At 37.4% G+C, this 22,758-nt stretch overlaps 1 protein-coding gene across 1 annotated transcript in view; it reads right to left on the reverse strand.

Annotated features, from left to right (window-relative positions):
- hs6st1b (heparan sulfate 6-O-sulfotransferase 1b) overlaps positions 1–21,024 on the reverse strand; it is a 66,719-nt gene extending 45,695 nt beyond the window's left edge. The window contains exon 1 of the mRNA XM_048174283.1: positions 20,155–21,024. Coding sequence (XP_048030240.1) covers positions 20,155–20,675 — 521 coding nt within the window. The 5' untranslated portion in view covers positions 20,676–21,024. The remainder of the gene's footprint in view (positions 1–20,154) is intronic.
- Between the last annotated feature and the right edge of the window lie 1,734 nt (positions 21,025–22,758).

The following is a 22,758-nucleotide window of genomic DNA, read 5'->3' on the forward strand; positions in this document are numbered from 1 at the left end:
CAGTTATTTTAAATTGTAATAATATTTCACAATATTACTGTTTTTTACTGTATTTTTAATTAAATAAATGTAGCCTTGGTGAGCAGACGAAACTTCTTTTAAAAACATTAAAAATCTTAGTGGTTCCAAACTTTTGGACTGTACTGTATATATTTAAGAAAAATGTTATATTTATATATAAAATATTTATGTTTATATTTAATATAACATATATATTTATAATACATGCATATTTCTAAACTTTATACCTGTATGTGTGTGTATTTATATATACATAATTATTACACAGAGAACACACACATATATTACGTAAACACAGACTTTTATTTTGCAAACAATTAATTGCGATTAATCGTTGCAGCCCTAATTTTCATACTGTACATTATATTGTTGTGAAACCTAAATTCACTTGCAGCACTTAAAAGAGTTTATTTTGGCATGTGGTATTTTATTGTTAATTTATTTAGACAAAATTGCTTAGAATTTTAATACCGGCCATTTAAGGGTTCTCAGTCATAACATGAAAACACCAAGTCGACTTTTCAATTTCAATATCAATGTATTCCTACTAAAAAAAACTATTGAAAAAGAAAGAGCGAATGAGAGAAAAGAGAGAAAAGATTGACAGACATGATAGGTCTTAACTTCTCTTAGTTCAGAGAGAAAAGACTGAAAAGTTTGCAAAGATTCAAAGGGTCTTTGTCTGCTTGCATATAGCAATGATTACCCACAATTCCCCACACATGCTCACAGCTTCCACAGGTGGGTCTTCTTTTTCTTGCAGTGGTTATTGTCTGCAGAATACCATTGAAATGGATTTGCATTTCCAACAATTCAATTATCATGCTCGTCGAACAGGCCAGCGTACTTCACAAGCCTCCATACTGCAAGATTCCTGCACAGCCTAAATATATTAAGTTCCCAAGTTTAAACTCATTATAGCAACGCAGGACAACAGCTCAGAACATTTAATAAAAGAAGACTGGATATTATTGTATTGGGAATGTTTGTTCCCTCAGTTTCTTTTCATTTTGTTCCGAGGAACAACTTCAATAGCGGTTTGATCATGAAGAGAAATGTGTCATTTTATGGGAACTCTCTTCCTCTGAGGAACAGCTGTGAGGTGACGAATCTGTGACAGTTTTTTCTCAAGTAAAGCAGTACCGGGATATGTGGGTGGGCGCCCTGACCCATCGGCAGCACAAAGGAAAAAATGAATATTGCAATGGCATTTCATCATCTATTCCAAAAATTTAATCTACTTGTCAATTTAGACTGTAGTTCACAAAAGCTCCATCCTTCCCAATGGCAATAAAAATCCAGACATATTAAAAACCCACACTCAGGGCCACACCAAGAAATTTAAACAAACACACACCACTAAACAACAACTCTTCCTCAAGCTTAAAGGGATAGTTCATCAAAAATGAGCCTTACATCATCATTTACTCAACTTCATGTCATTCCAAATGTGTATGACTTCCTTTTTATACAAAAAGCCTGGCCACACTTTAAGGTAATGGGACTGACAAGCCCAAAAATGACAAAAAACACTATAAAGTTATTTACAATACATAAATAACTCAAGTAAAATACAATACAACTTGAGCACTACATTACAAGTGTTTTGGAGTCATAGCTTTGAAATTTAAGTCGTTATTCACAGGAAAAACCTTGACATTGTGAGCATTCTTTTCAGACATCGACAGCAAAAACAATTGATCCAGAGCACAAAAAACAAGAATTTGAAAGATTCGTAAACAAATCGGACTGATCTGATTCTTGAGATCCAATCACATGGGTTAATAAGAAGTCAATAATTTATATTTCAGTCTGTTTCTCACACAAAGCTATCTTGGAATATAGTGCATAAGACATATGAGCTACTCTTGTGCATTTTTGGTCATTTTGGAGCTTGACAGTCCCGATTCACTTTCATTACACAGAAAAGAGCCCAAAATATTCTCCAGAAAATGTGTTCTAAAGAGAAAAGTCAGTCATACAGCTTTGGAATGACGTGAGGGTGAGTAAATAATGACAGATTTTGTTTCCACTTTATATTAGGTGGCCTTAAAGGTGCCCTAGATTATGTTTTTAAAAGATGTAATATAAGTCTAAGGTGTCCCCTGAATGTGTCTGTGAAGTTTCAGCTCAAAATACCCCATAGATTTTTTTTAATTAATTTTTTTAACTGCCTATTTTGGGGCATCATTCTAAACGCGCCGATTTTATGCTGCGGCCCCTTTAAATCCCTTGCTATCCACCCACAGAGCTCGCGCTTGCGTTGAACAGTGCATAAACCAAGTTTACACAGCTAATATAACCCTCAAAATGGATCTTTACAAAGTGTTCGTCATGCATGCGGCATGCATGCGTCGGATTATGTGAGTATTGTATACTGTTATATTGTTTACTTCTGATTCTGCATGAGTTTGATTGTGCTCCGTGGCTAACAGCTAATGCTACACTGTTGGAGAGATTTATAAAGAATGAAGTTGTGTTTATGCATTATACAGACTGCAAGTGTTTAAAAATGAAAATAGCGACGGCTCTTGTCTCCGTGAATACAGTAAGAAACGATGGTAACTTTAACCACATTTAACAGTACATTAGCAACATGCTAATGAAACATTTAGAAAGACAGTTTACAAATATCATTAAAAATAATCATGATATCATGGATCATGTCAGTTATTATCGCTCCATCTGCCATTTTTCGCTATTGTTCTTGCTTGCTTACCTAGTCTGATGATTTGGTTGTGCACATCCAGACGTTAATACTGGCTGCCCTTGTCTAATGCCTTTTATAATGTTGGAAACGTGGGCTGGCATATGCAAATATTGGGGGCGTACACCCCGACTGTTACAACAGTCGGTGTTATGTTGAGATTCGCCTGTTCTTCTGAGGTCTTTTAAACAAATGAGATTTATATAAGAAGGAGGTAACAATGGAGTTTGAGACTCACTGCATGTCATTTCCATGTACTGAACTCTTGTTATTTAACTATGCCAAGATAAATTCAATTTTTCATTCGAGGGCACCTTTAACTACTATGTACTTCCATCAAAAAAATAAGTACAATGTATTTACTTTGTTCATATTGTATTGCAAAACACATTTGCTGCTATTGAGGTGGGATACGGTTAAGGTTAGGGACAAGTTTGGTGGTATGGGTAGGTTTAAGGGTGTAATTATAAATGTAATTACAGAAATTAATTTAAGATGTAATTGCATGCAGGTATTTAAAAAAAAAAAAGGGTTACACTTTATTTTAAAGGAACACTCCACTTTTTTTTTGAAAATAGGCTAATTTTCCAACTCCGTTTTCAATCCATTCAGAGATCTCCGGCTCTGGCAGTACCACTTTTAGCATAGCTTAGCATAGTTCATTGAATCTTATTAGACCGTTAGCATCTCGCTCAAAAATGACCAAAGAGTTTTGATATTTTTCCTATTTAAAACTTGACTCTTCTGTAGTATCATCATGTACTAAGACCGACGGAAAATGAAAAGTTGCGCTTTTCTAGGCCAATATGGCTAGGAACTATACTCGTAATAATCAAGGAACTTTGCTGCCATACCCATGGGTGCAGCAGGTGCAATGATATTACATAGCGCTGCGTAATATCATTGTGCCTGCTGCACCCATGGTACGGCAGCAAAGTTCCTTGATTATTACGCCAGAATGAGAGTATAGTTCCTAGCCATATCAGCCTGGAAAATCGGTTTGGACGAGAGTTAGTTGCATGTAATTATGCATAATTTACTGTTGTTACTATAGTAAGTACATGTAATATATGTAAAAATGACACTAAAATAAAGTGTTACCAAAAAAAATAAAGTACAATGTATCATCATGACATGATGACATGATCATCACACAAAACATCATGTATGTACACAATAACTGCATTGTATCAAATGATTAATTTAAATGTACATAGTAGTTAAGGCCAGCTAATTTAAAGTGGGACCCAGATTTTTATTTCTTGGTCCCAATCCCTTTAACATCTACATCCTAAGGTAAAACTTGCTCATAATCTCCTCTATGATCATTTGGAGATTGTTATTCTAAAAAGAACAGATTATAAAGCAAAAACTGAATCCTTTAGCTGCTTTGGAGACCAGCGGCCCAATGCTATGTTTAGTTACTAATTGAAAACGGCTGAATAATGCAGAACAGAGGAGAAGATGAAGTAGAAGACATGGTATTCCATCATCCCTCGAGTATGATGTACAGTGCGCAGTCTTGTAATTTACCGGTCTTTCAGATGTTCTTTTAAATTTATTTATGTTTGTGACACGAAGCAAAACTCCATAGAATGACTCTCCAATGAATGACTTTTTTCAACCCCTGCCAAGTTTATATTTGAAACATGAAATATATATAGCACGACCACATATAGCATATAAGATTTCCCGTTGACGTTTCTGCCATGACTGATAGACAGATAGACAGACAGACAGACAGTCAGACAGTCTTGCACCCAATCCCTTTTTGTGATTTTGAAGGGAGGCAGCAGACCATTAATCTTTTCCCACAATTACTCTTCACAGACAGTTTTGGAGGTCAATGTAAATCTTTTCATCAACATGGCTAGATTTATCTCTTTCTCCCTCCTCTCTCTCTTTTTCCCGCTTCAATTTCAACACCAACAACAACCCCTGGGCACGCTCTCACAGCTCAAACCTAACCCCTGGTCCAAACCACTGAAAGCCTGTATGGCCTGTTGCCTTTCTGATCCATGTCCAGGTAAGCACATAAACCAAAACCCACCCACATCCCTCAACTCCGGTGCTCTCACTGCCTCCTCCACCATGCTGGATATGCGCAGAAAAGCGGCTGTTACTGACCTCCATCATAGTATTAATAAATAAAACATGTTCAGGAGAATGTAAACCAGCCTCCAGCAATCTCAACATATATGACCTCACTTCCCCTCAGTGCTCTGCAGACCCAGCGGAGGTATAAATAGTACCACAAATGGGTAATAATATCTCCAGTGATGTGTGCGTTGGTTTTTCCTCCCTTCCAATCCCGCTAGGTGGGAACCTTCAAAATACGAGTTTAAGCTTTTGTTTTTCCAGCATATGCTCCATCTCCATCAATCTCTCAAGTTCCTTCTAGCGTTTAGACATTTCTGCTTTCTCAACGGTGGGAGCAAGAGGCTCAAGATCGAAATATTTGCTGGTTTAAAGCCCTCAACTGCTGCACAGCCAAATATCAGGCAACAGCATCCAGATGTCTAATAACACAATGCCAGCCCAAATTTCACAGAATCCAATTCTCACTGGCTGAAGACATCTGCTCAGCAACAACAAAGGGGGGAAAAATACCCAAACCCTTTAAATTCAAGCCAAAAGATTGGTTTTCCACAAGCTCGGCCTTTCTTTTTCTTTATTTAACGTCTTTGGGGATAACAGATGCGGTTTGTGCTGAGAATCGGTTGTGTCACAGGTTGGTTCGGATGCCCCGCTGTTGGGGTAATGAAGAGGCATCTCTCCCGGCTCAGTTCTCAGGGCATTATCAGAGGTGTGGGAAGATTTACGGCATGCAAAAGGAATCAATCTGGTGCAGTGTTGCGGGATCTGTGTCCAGGACTTGCAGTAAAGCCAGAAAGCAGCCGGAGGGAGCCTGATATTACTATGCGTGTTGTTGACGGGCTGAGCGTATTAGAGGCAGTGGGAGGTGAATGTCTGCAAAAGAGTGAATCCAATGAATCAGAGCCAACCGTGCTGCTCTATAACAACTATACGGGAACTCTGCGACAACCTTGTTCTTCTCCTACATAGCACATTATCCTGGCTCTTCCCCACTGGAGACACCACACCTTGAACATAAGGGGTCCCTTGCTTCTTCTCGCCACCTTTACAACACTCTCTTCCTTCAGTTGGTCGGCCTGAATGAACTAGTGAATCAGAACTAGTGACACATATACTGGTCAATTATTTCAGTACTATTTATATACTGTTATAGTATTTATTAAACTCTTTGAATTATTTTTCAGTTCTCATTTTAAGTTTTAGTCATTTTGTTATGTGCTTTTGTTGTTTTGATTTTATTTATTTATTTATTTATATTTAACTTTAGTTCATTTTTATTTCAGATTTAGTTTTTGTAATTTTAGTATTTAAACATTTTATTTCAGACAGTTAAACAACTTAAAAGAAAATTAGAAATGTTGCTAAGTTTTTCCATCTCATATTTATATTTTTATCTTATTTCTTATTTTTATTTCAACTGACAAAAAAAAAAATTAATAGGTGTAGTTAAAGGTGCCCTAGAATTAAAAATTGAATTTATCCTGGCATAGTTAAATAACAAGAGTTCAGTACATGGAAATGACATACAGTGAGTCTCAAACTCCATTGTTTCCTCCTTCTTGTGTAAATCTCATTTGTTTAAAAGACCTCCGAAGAACAGGCGAATCTCAACATAACACCGACTGTTACGTAACAGTCGGGGTGTACGCCCCCAATATTTGCATATGCCAGCCCATGTTCAAGGCATTAGACAAGGGCAGCCAGTATTAACGTCTGGATGTGCACAGCTGAATCATCAGACTAGGTAAGCAAGCAAGAACAATAGCGAAAAATGGCAGATGGAGCAATAATAACTGACATGATCCATGATATCATGATATTTTTAGTGATATTTGTGAATTGTCTTTCGTTTCGTTAGCATGATGCTAATGTACTGTTAAATGTGGTTAAAGTTACCATCGTTTCTTACTGTATTCACGGAGACAAGAGAGCCGTCGCTATTTTCATTTTGAAACACTTGCAGTCTGTATAATTCATAAACACATCTTCATTCTTTATAAATCTCTCCAACAGTGTGTAATGTTAGCTTTAGCCACGGAGCATACTAACAAACTCATTCAGAATCAAATGTAAACATCCAAATAAAAAGCATACTTACGCGATTAGACATGTTGCATGACGAACACTTTGTAAAGATCCATTTTGAGGGTTATATTAGCTGTGTGAACTTTATGCTGTTTATGCTGTTTAAGGCAAGCGCGAGCTCCGTGGGCGGGGAGCACAAGATTTAAAGGGGCCGCAGCATGAATCGGTGCATAATGATGCCCCAAAATAGGCAGTTAAAAAAATTAATTAAAAAAAATCTATGGGGAATTTTGAGCTGAAACTTCACAGACACATTCAGGGGACACCTTAGACTTATATTACATCTTGTAAAAAAACATTCGATGGCACCTTTAAGATAAAAACAGTCAACTGACTTTTTTCCCCTTCACAATTGTGAGTTTATATCTCATAATTCTTACTTTTTTCTAAGAATTGCGAGATATAAACTTACAGTTGCAAGTTATAAAGTCAGAATTGCATGACATGAAGTCAGAATTGTGAGTTATAAAGTTAGAATTGTGAGTTATAAAGTCAGAATTGCGAGTTATAAAATCAGAATTGCGTGATCAGTCAGAATTGTGAGTTATAAAGTCAGAATTGCAAGATATAAACTCACAATTGCGTGTTATAATGTCCAATTGTGAGGAGGGGGGGAATATTTTTCTCAGAATTGCCAGTTTATATCTAACAATTCTGACTCCATTACCCCTAATTGCATGTTATAAACTCACAAGTCTGGGAAAAAAATTCTGAGACTTTATAAGACACAACTGCGAGTTTATGTCACGCAATTCTGAGAAAAAAAAAAATCAGAATTCCGACTTTATATCACGCAATTCTGACTGTATCTCTCACAATTCTGACTTTATAACTCACAATTGCGAGGGGAAAAAAAGGTCAGAATTGTGAGATAAAAAGTCGCAATTAACTTTTTTATTTTTTTTTTTTTAGTGGCGGAAACAAGCTTCCTTATACCCAAATATATAACTCAAATATACCCAAATTAATCAGAATTGGATAGCAATACAATGTGAATCAGAATCAAATTGAATCAGGAAATCTAGTGGTGCTCATAAGTGATACTTGTTTGACTGAGGCACACATCCTTTGCACAACCCAGTTTCCTCTCAATATTACGTCTTCTCACTGAAGAAGCAAAATGTGGGGGGAAAAGTGTACAGATTCTGTGCAAGCACAATTATGAGTAACACAGCTTGTGCTGCCCAGTGTCACCAATGACGTCTAAATGTAGCCAAAAAAAGAAAGAAAGAAAAAAAAAACTCCTACACAAACCACTAAGTGTGCATGTGCAAATATGTTGACATGTGCTTGACAATTCGATAATGAAATCCCACTGGGAACCACCATTTGGTCACAGCTTTGATTCTGTCATCGTTCCCGCACAAACTGCTCTCCTTCATCACCCGTTTTCACATGTTTTATTAAGAGCATGTTTTAATGAGGGTATCTCAGCTAGCATGAGCTGAATCTCTGCAGTCTGCTTGCGCCCTGCCGTCCGTTCAGTAGAAATAGACAGATTGCACGTCATTGTCATAATAGGCCTCTGGGCTATTATTAGTCTGCCTTGAAATGGGCCTCCAGATTTGGAATCGACTAAAAATACAGGAGAAAGTGCGAGACGGTGACCAGTTGCTACTTGAGACATCCAGACACACACAAACAGGCACACAATAATCCATAGCTGTCCTTCAGACTCTCTCGCGACCATCAGGCTATAATTAAAGAGTGTCTCCAGCAAACCACTCATTACCTTGTAATTTGCCCTTGTAGAGCATCAATCTAGTGCAAGACGACAGGACGGCCCATTTCCTGAGCGCACCGGTATAGATCTGAAGACGTGCTAAGTGAGATGTCATTCAACTGCAGACATCTCACACAACGAGACAAAGGAGGCCTAGGAAATCAAAGTTCATGGCAAAATGATTGAATCAAAAATGAAAAAGCACAACTGTTATTAAGCTCCAACACAACAATTCCTCATCCCCCTCATGTCCTTGATGCTAAATGAGGACGACAGGAACAACGATCATGAGAAACTCTTCTAATCACTTTTATTTGACAGGTCGACCGGTGAGTTTTCATGTACTTCCTGTGTGGTTAAGTCCGTATATGTTTGCTTCGGTTTAAGCCTGCTTTTCCCAAAGGGAGTAACTGATAACATTTCTCTCCCTAGAAGAACACAATGATCAGCTACTAAATCCCCATCTTGCGGTCTTCGCTTTCCCTGAATTCAATTTCATACAGCACTGAGTCCCGGCATATGATGTGAACATCAGTCATCTAGTCACTGAGGCAGCGCAAGGCGTATTCGAGCAGGACTTTTTGCCATTAAAAGTGTGACGCATTTGTAAGCATCAATTTCAACTTTCATGCTGAATAAGAAATAAAAGTGTTGCTCGGTTTGGTACAGACAAGAGTTTCACATTTAAGAAAAGACTTTCAAGTTTCAAGTCAAACCGAGGCCTGATTAAGCCTTTTCAGTAACACTGCAGGCATCGAAATTGTAAAGAATTTAATGGCTCTGGTTCCAATTTGATTCTGTTTTTTAACACTTGCAGGAATGATTCTTGGAATTCTTGGTTTCGTAGTGATTGTCGGAAATAAACATTGGGGAAAAAATGCCAAATGATCATTTAAAAACAAAAAACAAAACATAAACAAAAGGAATGACAAATGAATCATTTGTTTGAGAATTGGGCCACACTGGTTGCACTGTAAATGAGCCGACTCATAAGATTCATACATTCAGAAATCAGATTACACTCGCTGCACAGTATGTTTCTGATTCACTGAAAAGAACCGACTCATTATGTTCATTGGTTTGGGAATCAAACTACACTGGTTGTGCTGTATGTTTCTGATTCATTAAAAAGAATCTGAATAGAAAATAATTTGGTTCCGGTATATATTTTTTTTTTAAAAAAGGAACCAACTTCTATAAATGTCGACCAATGCAGACAACCACCAGATTACAGTACATCACTTCTCAGACATTCCACGTCCTAAAAAAAAAACACACCGATTCAACATGTTCAATTTACCCTTTGGTGGGAGTTTGATTGAATCATGATGCTGAATCAGCCATTTTGTCCAACAAACCAACCAGACAGGAGGGTTAATAAATTAACATCGGTGGACTTAAACTTAAAAAAATGGTGTGTATTGATGTCTTTCTGCGATTGAAACAACATACCTTCTAATGTTAATTCATGCATATTACTAGTAGGAAGAGATGATTGGTTCACGTCCCCACTTGACTGACGCTACAGTGGTCTGTTATGACACATTAAAGACCCACAAAGAGGTATTTAGTGTTTGACAGGGTTCCCACTCTTTTTCAGCAATCATTTTCCAGGAATTTTCCAGGACATTTTCAATTTTACAACAATGGCAATAAAAGACTGGGATTACGCCTTAAAGTAATATACTTGCTCTCTAAGTCTTTAAAAGGTTTATTGCCATGACTTAACTATAAGTTCTTAATATGAGCTCTTAATCATACATTATGACTATGGAAGAATGGAAGAAAGGTAATTGCGACTTACTTTTACTTTTTATCTCGCTATTCTGACTTTTTTTTGCTCGCAATTGCAAGTTTACATAATTGTGATTTGATATTCACAATTGCAAGATATAAATTCTGAGATATAAACTTGCAATTGCGAGAAAAAGTCAGAATTGTACGTTTCTATCACGCAATTCTGACTTTTTCCTCGCAATTACAAGTTTATATCTCACAAAAAAAAAATCTGTCTTCTTGTATTTTACTATAATTCAGTATGATTCTTAAATGGGGGCATTTTTTAGGATTCTTTACCTAACCTAAGTCTCTGAGATCCTGACACCTCGCACTCCTGGAGAATCCAGGTAGGTTGAAGTTCTGGAAAATGGTGGTGCTGAAGACTAAAGGGTTTCTGATGGTTTCACACTTAATTCTTGACTAAACTTCATGACTAAATACAAAATTAATAGTAGTTATTAAGATTGATTGGTTTGGAATTGGTAAAATGTGCTTGGGAAAAATATGATCAGAAAATCAACTTGCATAAAAAAAAAAAAACAAGTGCTGACCAACACCAACAGTTCTGTTCAATGTGAAAAAACATGCTACATCATTATGGATGTTCTCTTTTGTTTGAAACTACCCCATGTCAACACACAAACCAACTTGTCTGTCTCCATCTCATGAGAGACGCTCTGGCCCCAGTACACATCGCTAAAGAGATTAGCATAACTCCATGGTCTTCTTTAGAGACAACGGCCTCTAATCCCCCGCTGATCTGATTGGATTAACACACTAAGGCTGTCCCAGCTCATAGGGACATGGCTGTGTGCTATGCTATCATACAATGTGCAGCTACTGACACAGCTAACGTCCCAAAGTTCAGGTGCATCCCCTGACCAAATGACCATGCTGAGCAACCTACAAGCATCTAAGTCTTTGAACTTTGCAAGCACCACAGCCAATTCAATGTGCAATTGATGGAGCGCCATCGATTATGTTTTTCAAAACTAAAACGGGCTCTGCAGCATTTTCAAAAGTCTCAGCTTTCGAGGGTCAGCCGTTTGGTTGTTGGAATGAATAAGCTCCAATGTGGACTTCAAAATTCAACATGAAACTTCAAGACCATAAGGCCCAAAAGCGGGTCTGAAAGTGTGATATCTGTGTAACATCAGAAAAATATCAGCTCTACACCTGTACGGTATATCTTAAGATAAAAATCAACGAAAGAACAAGTGAGGTTGAACAGAAAAGTCCTCCAATTACCTCAAAAGTGTGTCTGAGTGGCTCTCACTGAACCGTGAGCCATCACAGCCTGACAACATCTGATTCAATTTAGAGATGAACCTCCTGCTTCTCATCGCGCTACAGACCACTGCTCATCCAGAGCTCATCCAGTTTCATGCCTACTACAGGAAATCCATGCCTTAAAGTGGTCCAGACTTCTGCATTAAAATCACATGCCAGGTAACCACAATTTATATACTTTTCCCTAGAGTGCAGGCATCATTTTACTACGCAAGCAACACAAAAGAAGATGGTCATAATTGTGCAGTATTACATTAAAGAAGACATTTCAGTCATGTTCGCAGAGAAGAACAGGGAGAGAAAGCTATGCAGTGGAAAGAAAGAGGAGTAGATACAGCAATGAGCACAACAAAAAAACAAGAGTAGGGGAAAGTCTGAGAGAATTTGGCCCTCATTTGTCTCTGCGGACAGGTAGTTAGTGGCTTACCGCTGGCCTGTTCCCTCACAGGCTGCTGTCCTGTCTCTCTGGCTCACAGTAAATCACATCCTGCAGCCAGCACCACTATTATTACCAGTCCGCACACTTTCTTCAAGATTACACCAGTGCGGCAAAGAGGATTCACCCATTGTGAGTCTATTTATAACCTTTGATCCTATGGTTTCTTGACCCCCTCGGTCTAATTGCTCATCGTTTTAAATCTTGGCTGGTTATGATCAGCAGTCTGGCCCAACTGGTAGCATCATTACAACATTTTTTGCATATAAACTGCAAAACAATTCATTATATTATGTTTTACCAGTACCCAATTTTTTGGAATAATCTTTTATATTATATCATAAATATCTCTTTGTATTAAGGTTGTCAAAAGTACCGACTTTGGTACCAAGTTGTGTGTATCTGTGAAAGCGCTCAGGGAAGAGCATCAAAGATGTCTATTTACAACATGTTTTTGAAGCGTTGATCATTGAAATGAATGAATCAAGACTTGTTTCGTCCAGACTTGTTTTGAACGAATCTCTATCAAGTACATTTTAAAAGTCACTGGTCGCCACCTACTGGCATAATGTAATAAAAACTAAATTTGAAGCATAACATTAGTTTCAAAAGGTCATTAACTCATTTTAATTGCTGCTGCAACATCAGTGTTTATATCTGACCTAGGTCTGCTAAAATATGGTAGATCGTTGTAGCGAGGTGGTTCTTCTCTTTTTACGCTGGGGTTATTTACCCCACATTATTGTGTTTTTTGGGTCTGCGCTATTCCCTTCAAAGCAAACAAACCAGCTCATCTTTATTTGTTGCGTAGTGATGGTAGTGTTGAAGTAAGCCAGAAATGCGCAGGTGCTGCTCAATTCGACTATATTTAATATTCATACTTACTTATGAGTTGAGTATGTACGCTAAATCTGCACAGATTACATAAATTTAGCCAGATGAGTGTACATAATTTGTGAAACATAACCTGATTGTTACCAGCAATTTTCAGGTATTCATTTCAAATCCTGTCATTATGAAATTGCACAGAACGTCTTGTGAGTGTAAAAGCAAACTGTTCAATTACGTTATGACAATATAGTATAGTAGAGCTCAACTAAAGTTGTATTCGTTGGTAATGTTAGTAGCTTTATACAAGTTGTATTTGGAATAAAAAGTATGTTCGATTCAGTGGAAGAAACACTAACAACGTTAAAATCAAAACAAGTCAGCCATGTCAAGCTTATTAACAGTCCCAAGTTTTACATATTGATACTTATGCCAATTAAATGAAGGTTATCATAACGCTACTTTATGAGATTCTTACGTTAAGGCATGCGGGCAGACATAACAGAGATGACTCATCCGTCGTGCACTCTTCCCAGGAGCATTGCACGTGGTGCTAAGCCAGGAGGTCTGGGGTTGTTTTTTGTTTTTGGACAACTGAGAAGGCATGATTCTCATGATTTCGTTCACCGTGACCCTGTCCAAAGACTGTCCTCAAAAAAAACCAAAAAAACACACTTTCTCACTGGATCTATGCGAATCTCATAGGTGAAAATGACCATGTCAAAAAGGTGAATTCTCACCGAAAGGTGAGGAGTTTGCATCTATAAGAGCCACACTGTTCAATTCATGCCTAGTTATTCACTCCTTAATGCTTCTTTGATATGGATGATGAGACCATACATGGATTTAGTTTTCCTTTGTTTTAAGTTTGCTTAACGACCTATATCTTACTATACAAGTTACCGCAAGCTCAATAAACTTTGACTTTTGATTGAACAGCACATCCTGTGTTCGAGTCATTCTTTTGCCCCTGGTACCAGACTTCTACTCTGTTCTACAAGACATCAACTGACTTTATTGCCGAGTAGGGCCCTATAATTTCCGCGATCACGGAATCGCGGACGGAATCGTGGAATCCATTCATAAAAACGGAATTTACTATATAACGCGGAATGTCACGGAATTTGTCAAATTTTTGATGAATGAATTAAAAGCAGGTCAGTATACTTAAATTAAATCTGGATATAGACTAGTGTCTGTGAATATTAAACCGTAAAAAGACCTTTAAACATGAATCCTGCATGCCTGTGTGATTCTGAAATGAATGATGCAGAAGCGCAGTTTCATTTACCTCACGCCGCCTCACACACACTCACACGGGGGCGCACGCATGCTGAAGCACATGCGACGCTCGCGGTGTTTTCATCCTCTGTCGCCTCACTATATGAACGACGAATTCATCTCCAGAGCTGCTCTGAAAGTCACTTCATCAGCATTTAACCGCTTCGTTTGAGAAAACTACCGTCATAAACACAGAGAAACTCAAAGCTCTCGGCAAACCGTCAAAATAAAAGTTCGATTTAACTTGACAGAAACATATTACTGTTGTACAGTAGAATTTAGATAAATTAATTTAACGATAAATTATTAAAATATATTTCTAAACAATAATCTCAGTGTTTCTTCCATGTTTTAATTTTAACAGTAAAGCTCTGTTGTGCAGCACATTGTTTGACAAAAAAAAAAATTAATTTCATGATTAAAAGATAAATTAAATGGTATGCGTTCATTTGATTGCCAGAAAAATTTAAATACACAACAGAACTTCTGAAAAAAAAAAAAAATTAATAAATATTGTTGTTTTTAAGAATTCAATTAATTGGACATGCTTTTTGATTATTAAAATGGAATTAAACCATTAAAATGGAATCCAGAAAACAGAATTTGGTAAAAATAAAATTTGAGGAGAAAGAATAAAACGTTCATCATAGGGCCCTAAAAATTGTTTAATTTTTTTGTTAAACTTTTATTAAATTGTTGGTAAATTAGTTTGATTAGTAAAATTTAATTTAACCATTAAAATGGAGTCAAAAAATAAATAAAACAGAAAAAAACGGAATCCAGAAAAATTTAAACGGAAAAAAACGGAATTTGGGAAAAAATAAAACGGATATAATTTCCATAATATCCATAATTTAATCTAACAGTCATTTTAATTTGTAATTTTTTACTGTATCTTAGATCAAATATATGAAGCCTTGGTGAGCATAAAATAGTATAAAAACCAAACAGTGTGTGTGTGTGTGTATATATATATAACTCTTACTCCAAACTTACTTCAATAAATAAATAACCCCCAAAAAAGCTAATAAATAAATATAAACTATTCATTTTAGGTTCATAGAATAGTTATTAATATTGAATAGTTACTAAACTATAACAGTTTAGTAACTATATAGCATCCTTGACTGAAAGCTATTAGTCAGTGAAAGTCTGGCAGAAATAGCCATTTGACTCTAGTGGGCTAAATATTTATCCCGAAACATCACCATGCACCATGAATACTCCAAAGCAATTCATAATCAACCCATGCTGCGCATTAGTTTCATAATAGCTGTGGTGGAAAATCAGGCTGAAGATCTGCTGTACTGATTATCAGCATTTATGTCCAGAACAAATCCTCTTATAATCATTCAAGCTACAAAGAGACCTTACCTAGACATAATATCCCTGAACAGTTCCCAGTGGAGCCCGAGACCCAAATTTAGCACAAAAGCAGCTCTGTCTAAATCTATGTCACCATCCCGCCTGATCCAGATCTATGACAGCCAGCGTTTCATCACATCTCCACTTTGAACTGCACATCAGCCCAGAGAGTAGAGAGGTGGTGCTACTGAAGTAACATATAGATTAATAAATAACATTACTGCAACATAATCTAATAATGGTAAAGTTTATGGATGCTGTCCCTGCATTTTAACAGCAGTTTCCTACAATTATAGTTAAGATAAGCAACTCTCATGACATGCAGACGATGTAAACAGTCTGTTGCCAAGGGCTACAGACAGATTGGACTTAAAGCTGTCAATAATTGTTTGCTAAGGTGAAAACTAACACGGTGTGTGGGTGACGGGTTAACCACAGGGCAGAATACAGAGTCTTCTTCAACACGCTAAGTATTATACTTTAGCAATGACCACAGTTTGTGCTATTGACATGATTAATACCCCAAAAATCTGACTATTCATCTTTGATCAGACTTACAAATTTCCTTCAGACCAATAAATGGGGGAAAAAAGCAAATTCAAGCACAAACCAGAATGTTATAGAGACCAGCAGACGGGCTCTTTTGACTTGGACTAATAAGAAACCACCTAGAAACCATCCAAAACTACCTGTCACCAACCTTGCATTGTGGTGGCCACTCATTCACCTTACATTTTCCTCAGAAAATGAACAGTTTTGTTCTTTACAGACACATTGTGAAATCTGCTGAGTTTGCTGGAGCCGTAATGCTTAAACTAACTTGTACGTGCATATCCTGTATTACTAACACAAGATATACAAAGAATGCATCGACACTAACAAAAGCCATTCAAATGAGTCAGTATGAAGCTAAACCTCTTGATCTGTCATTAGACAACACCTCTCCATGCAACTGCATACAGTGTTAATTCAGTAGTGCACAGACCCCATCCTAACTATCAGTTACATTTTCCTCAAGTGCAACTAACCTTATTCTATTTCTGGTTGAGAGTCAAATTGCTCTCCTTCTCTCATTGGTGCACAAACACACTCACTCACACACACACACACACACACACACACACACACACACACACACACAAGTGTGTGTCACTGAGACATTACCCAGGGGAAGAGCAGATAATGAGCCTTTACTGTGGAGTTTATGATAATCTTAACGAGCTCCTGCCCCCACCATAAAACTCATTAAAAGGAGGTTCAACTACTAGTAGAATCAATAGTCAGCCAGATAGATAGGCTATTAGAGCAGCGAGATTGATATTCATTTTGAGATTTTCTAAAGTTTACACTTAACAGTGTTTTTATAAAAATAAAGTTCATTAAAGATTAACTTCAATTGAGCTTTAGATGATGGCAAATATAATGAAACAAAACCCAGTAAAACTTTTCTAGAGCGTTAGTTGACCCAAAAATTCTGTAATTAAATACTCTCATGTTGCTCCAAACCCGTAAGACTTTCGTTCATCTTTGGAACACAAATGAAGATCTTTTTGATGAAATCTGAAATTTCTGTCCCTCCATTGACAGCTATGCAACTATTACTTTGACGCTTCAAAAAGTTCATAAAGAGATCATAAACCTAATTCATATGAATTGAGTGGTTTAGTCCAAATTTTCTGAAGAGACTTTATATGATGAACAGATTGAATTTAGGCTTTTATATACAAGAGAATGAACCTTATTGGTTCTCATGCTTGAGCTTCAGTTTACCACAACTGATGTGTGAGTTGATGAATGATTATATAAGTGAATGAAAGCCTAAATTCAATATGTTCATCATATAAAGCGATCGAGTCTCTTCAGAAAAGTTAGACTAAAACGCTTAATACATATGGATTAGTTTTATGATCTCTTTATGAACTTTTTGAAGCAAAGTGTCAGTTGCATAGCAGTCTATGGAGGAAAAGAAAGCTCCCATATTTTATCAAAAAGATCTTCATTTGTGTTCCAAAGTTCGACATAAGGGTGAGTAATTAATGACAGAATTTTCATCTCTTTAACCTTACAGGGTCACATTATCTCTATATCAAAACCCAGTGAATTGTGTACTATAAAGCACTTTGTAGTCACTGAACACACGGCGATTCCATCTTGAAAACACGTCAACAGCAGGGGAGTGTGAACGGCGCTCTACTTGTTTAAGTGTAGCTGCGGCTGATGGTGTGCGGCCGTTGAGATCAGCCAGTAACAACTGATGGCTCTCTTGGTAGTGTGAGTCACTTAGGCCTGTGCATCAAGGCATGCGTGAAGCATGCACTCAGCCAGCGGGATACCCATTAGGCTAGTTGGGGCAGCTTTTAAACACTGTCTTTCAGTTATTGGACATAACCATCCATGAAATTCCCAATTTTCATCAGCCTAGCCTACAGCTGATAGAATGTGGCCGTTCAACGGTTGCAATACCTGTGGATCTAGAAGGTCTTTGCTGAAAAGTGCAAGTTTCTAACATCATGTCAATTAGATGTTTAAGAGGTTAAAGGGTTAGTTCACCCAAAAATTATGTCATTTATTACTCATCCTCATGCCGTTCCACACCAGTAGGACCTTCGTTCAACTTCGGAACGCAAATTAAGATATATATGTTGAAATCCGATGGTTCAGTGAGGCCTGCATAGCCAGCAAAGACATTTCCTCTCTCAAGATCCATTAATGCACTAAAAATATATTTAAATCAGTTCATGTGAGTACAGTGGTTCAATATTAGAATCATAAAGCGACGAGAATATTTTTGGTGCGCCAAAAAAAAAATGTAAAAAAATAGCGACTTATTTAGTGATGGCCGATTTCTTATTTAGTGATGGCCGAAACACTGCTTCAGGAAGCTTCGGAGCGTTATGATTCTTCTGTGTCGATTCATGATTCGGATCGCGTGTCAAACCGCCAAACTGCTGAAATCACGTGACTTTGGCACTCCGAACCGCTGATTCGACACACTGATTCATAAAGCTTCATGAAGCAGTGTTTTGAAATCGGCCATCACTATATAAGTCGTTATTTTATTGTTTTTTTGGTGCACCAAAAATATTCTTGTTGCTTTATAATATTAATATTGAACAACTGTACTCACATGAACTGATTTAAATATGTTTTTAGTTCATTAATGGATCTTGAGAGAGGAAGTGTCAATGCTCCCTATGGAGGCCTCACGGAGCCATCGGATTTCAACAAAAAATATCTTAATGTGTTCCGAAGATTAATGAATCTGTTACGGGTGTGAAACTGCATGAGGGTAAGCAATAAATGACAGAATTTTCATTTTTGGGTGAACTAACCCTTTAACTGGCCATTTGCTAAAAGTACACTGGAATGCTTCCACAAAGTTCCCCTGCAGAGTCAAAAAAATCCTTAGAAAACCACCTGGGAAAGTGAAAGGCTAGGATGACTTTTCCTTGCTCTTAGTAACTCTGAAACATGAGTCACTGTATCCATTATCACATTTAGCGCCAGAGATTTTGAAATGCACAGATAAGTCACGAAAGACGTCTTTAAGTTGTCCCGAATAGCAAGATATCAGCATGTTATTTCAGCTCTCTCTGCAGGCCTGCTAAAACAAACCCCATTGTGCGTCTGACTAGTTAACTGGTTACACAGCTGGAGAGCTTCCTTCTGTATAAACTGAAACTGCTTTGGTGATTGTGACAATAAACACAACACTTCATTTTGTGGTCAGCTTAGAGAAATAGAAGTAGATGTGACATGGCTTAGTGGTAAAAACTCCAAGCTATAAACTGAAAGGCTGTAGGTTCAAGCCCTGCATGAGTTGGAACCACAGTTGAGTCCTATTAACATGATGCATACAGTAAAAATTGACACAAACATCAACATTAAATCTCTCTAACAAACGAATTGTAGTGCCACTACCTTGAAGACATGACCAATAATGGCTAGATTAACTACAAAGCTGGCAACTATTTCCCATCAACCTTTTCAAAGACACAGCAATTCATCCCAATATGGAAAAATATTATTATACATAGGTTATATAGGTCCCAGGAACTACTACAGATGAAAGTTAGCCATCTAAATCATATTGTTTGTCTGCTAAAATTACTTGAAAATCACTTTTTCAAAAGGGAAACGCCGTGGAATGTCCCTTTCAACTCTTACAGCATAACTTCAGTAAAACAAAAGGGGGATCCCCATCCCGCCCCGAAGCAGTAAATGAAACAAATTAAGCGATATTGCACAATACTTCGGTAACAACGTGACGGATTCACGTATATTTTCCTAAGCTTGACTGGGTAAACAGCGACTTGAACTGTTATGAGCGAGAACTAATACAGAAAGTCTGTTGTTTACGCACGACTGGAGGCGATTTTACTCAGACAAATAGTTTAAAACCTTAATGTTATCTCTACAGGGAACGATAACCCCCGCAGTGACTTTCACCATTATGACTTCCTCTAGAAACTCCTCGCGACATTTAATGTTTTGAAAACCTTGAGATTTTCAGCACTTGCAGGGTCAAACAAACAAACTCACCTCATTTTTTTCGACTTGCTCTCTTTTTTGTTGAGAACTCCCGGGACGCAGTTGGTGAGCTCGGTCCAGTCCGCATGTAAGCCGCAACTCCAGCCGGTGGAGAACCGAGAAAACAGCCAGGTCTCCTTTCGGTTCGGACGGTAGCAAGTACACTTCTTCTGGCCCGGTCTACAATCACACGGAAGCTCCAGTCGAACATTTTGGACCAGGTGTCTCCCGAAGGTGGTCCCGCCGGTCTTTTGGATGTGGAGAAACACAATCACGTCTTCCCCTTTGATTTCAAAATCTATGTTGCGCTCGAGATCTTTAATAGGGAAGTAGTACTTTTTCACGTAGTGCGGATCCGGAGTGGGGAAAATGGTCATGTCCTCTTCGCCGAGAAGGTACCCGTGCGGGGAGCCGAAGTTTATCACCCCGGGCGCCACGTACTGGTACAAAATCAGCATGAAGAAGACCGATCCGACGACGATCAACAGAAATTTACTGGTCCTTTCAACCATGTTCCTTTCCGTGTCGTTCATTTGTTATCATTTCTCAGACAACAACAGTCCGCGGTGCTTCTGTGGTGGCTTGCACCCTTCGCGTCTCTTCGTAGACAGAACATCATAGGTCCACTCAAGAGTTCAGGATCTCGAGACAATGTAGCCTATGTTTGGATACATTATATCCACATTTCGACCGGTCCTACCTGTCGAAAATCCAGATCAAATCCGTTCACGGGACCCTTATTGCAGGTGAAATCACAGCAGTCCTCAGACCTTGAGTTGTTCAGTCCTCTGTGAAGACACCAGTCAGAAAATGCCTCCCTTGTCTCGTATAATTATTCTACACAGCGACACCCACTTCCCCCCCAACACACACACATCAAGCTCGCACTAGTAACTATGAGGAAACGGACTTAAATGCTTCGTTTGGAGTTCCCGTTTGCATTTTTTTTTTTTTTTGGCGAAGTGTTTGGTTGTGGAGTATAATGTTTGTTCTCAGTTTCATTTTTGATGCCAAGGATCCCCAAATATAATGATACCTTTTTTGAGGGACCCTCTTCTCAAAATATAAAGATTCCACATTATGTAAAGACCACTTTACACTGTGTAAAGAAAATATAGGCCTACTGTAATTGAATTAAATAATAAGAAAGGCAAAAATACAATCTTTACGTTTATTTTTAAACATACTATTAATGGAAGTGAGACAATTCAATATATATCTTTAAAACTTTTAAAACGTTTTCTGTGTAAAATTCCACAGGCCCCCTAAGCAGCCTCTTGTTTTTTTTTTTTTTTGTTTTTTTTTTTTTTTTAAACACTTTTAATAAGCATTTTTTCCTTAATAATTCGACTCTAATAATAAACGATTTGATGATATATGGTGCACAGATGAACTGAAAATAAGTCATTCGCTTCATGCCAGTGCACTGAGCACAAAGAAAATTCGTACGAGAACCAAAACATCAATCCTGTAGTAATTGAGGAGATTTAGTTAGTGCCGCGAATCCACACAGAACTGATAGGGGGCGACACAGGGGAGTACGAGGGCTGATAATGGCATATTTTGAAATCCCTCCATACATATGGATACTGTCCAAAATATACCTTTGTGGAGTAAAAGTTAAAAGTAAAAAGACAAAATTAGACCCTTGGGGGTCTAATTCATTAGCATGTATAAAAAATACAGTGCATGTTCACGGTGCATTAACTAATGTTAACAAATACAACTTTTAATTTTAACAATGTATTAGAAAATGTTGAACTTTACATGAACTAAGATTAATAAATGCGGAAGAATTATTAATTCTTTGTTCATGTTAACTAAAGTAGTAGAATGTTAACCAATGAAACATTATTGTCATGTAAAGTGTTATCGTTAGTTGAGTGAAATCATCACATTTGCATTCATAGTGTTGCTATTACATATCTTCAAATAAAATATGGGCAATTAAACATGTAAATATTCATATGCCTGTATAAGTCAGAATAATGTTACTTTTCAGATGAATCTCTTTTACTGGGATTCTGCTTTGTCTGTCATCGGTTATTCAATTATTATCAACTAAATTGTCAAAATAAAATTTTAAATAGAACAGTTTATTTAGTATTTTGCATTAATGACATTTTAAAAAAATATATAAATAGTCAAGTCAAGTCAAGTCAAATTTATTTATATAGCGCTTTTACAATTGGTAATTGTTTCAAAGCAGCTTTACATATTAGAAGCACAGAAAAAAAGGGAAGTGGTTAAAAATAAGCTGTACAAACAAGCGTGGTAATATGTAACATATACAAGATGGTGCTACATTAAGCCAATGTCGGCTGACTCCCAGGGGTGGAAAAAACCCCCTAGGAGAAAACCCAGCGTGGGAAAAAAGTCCTAGGAGGGAAAAAACCCCTTGGAAGATATATATAATATATGTAAATGGATATGGAGATCAAAATCTGAATTATACATTTTTATTATAGAGATTAAAAATAGATTATATATATATATTTGTAAGCGGATACGGGGATTTAAAAATCTATGCAGCCAGAACTGGATCTGTAGGCCCATTGTCTCCTGGGCTGCGTTGTAGTCAGGTCCAGACACAGGTTCTCCATCTGATCTGGATAC

Source organism: Megalobrama amblycephala, linkage group LG22 (assembly GCF_018812025.1).
Source record: "Megalobrama amblycephala isolate DHTTF-2021 linkage group LG22, ASM1881202v1, whole genome shotgun sequence".
NCBI classification, from domain to species: Eukaryota; Metazoa; Chordata; class Actinopteri; order Cypriniformes; family Xenocyprididae; genus Megalobrama; species Megalobrama amblycephala.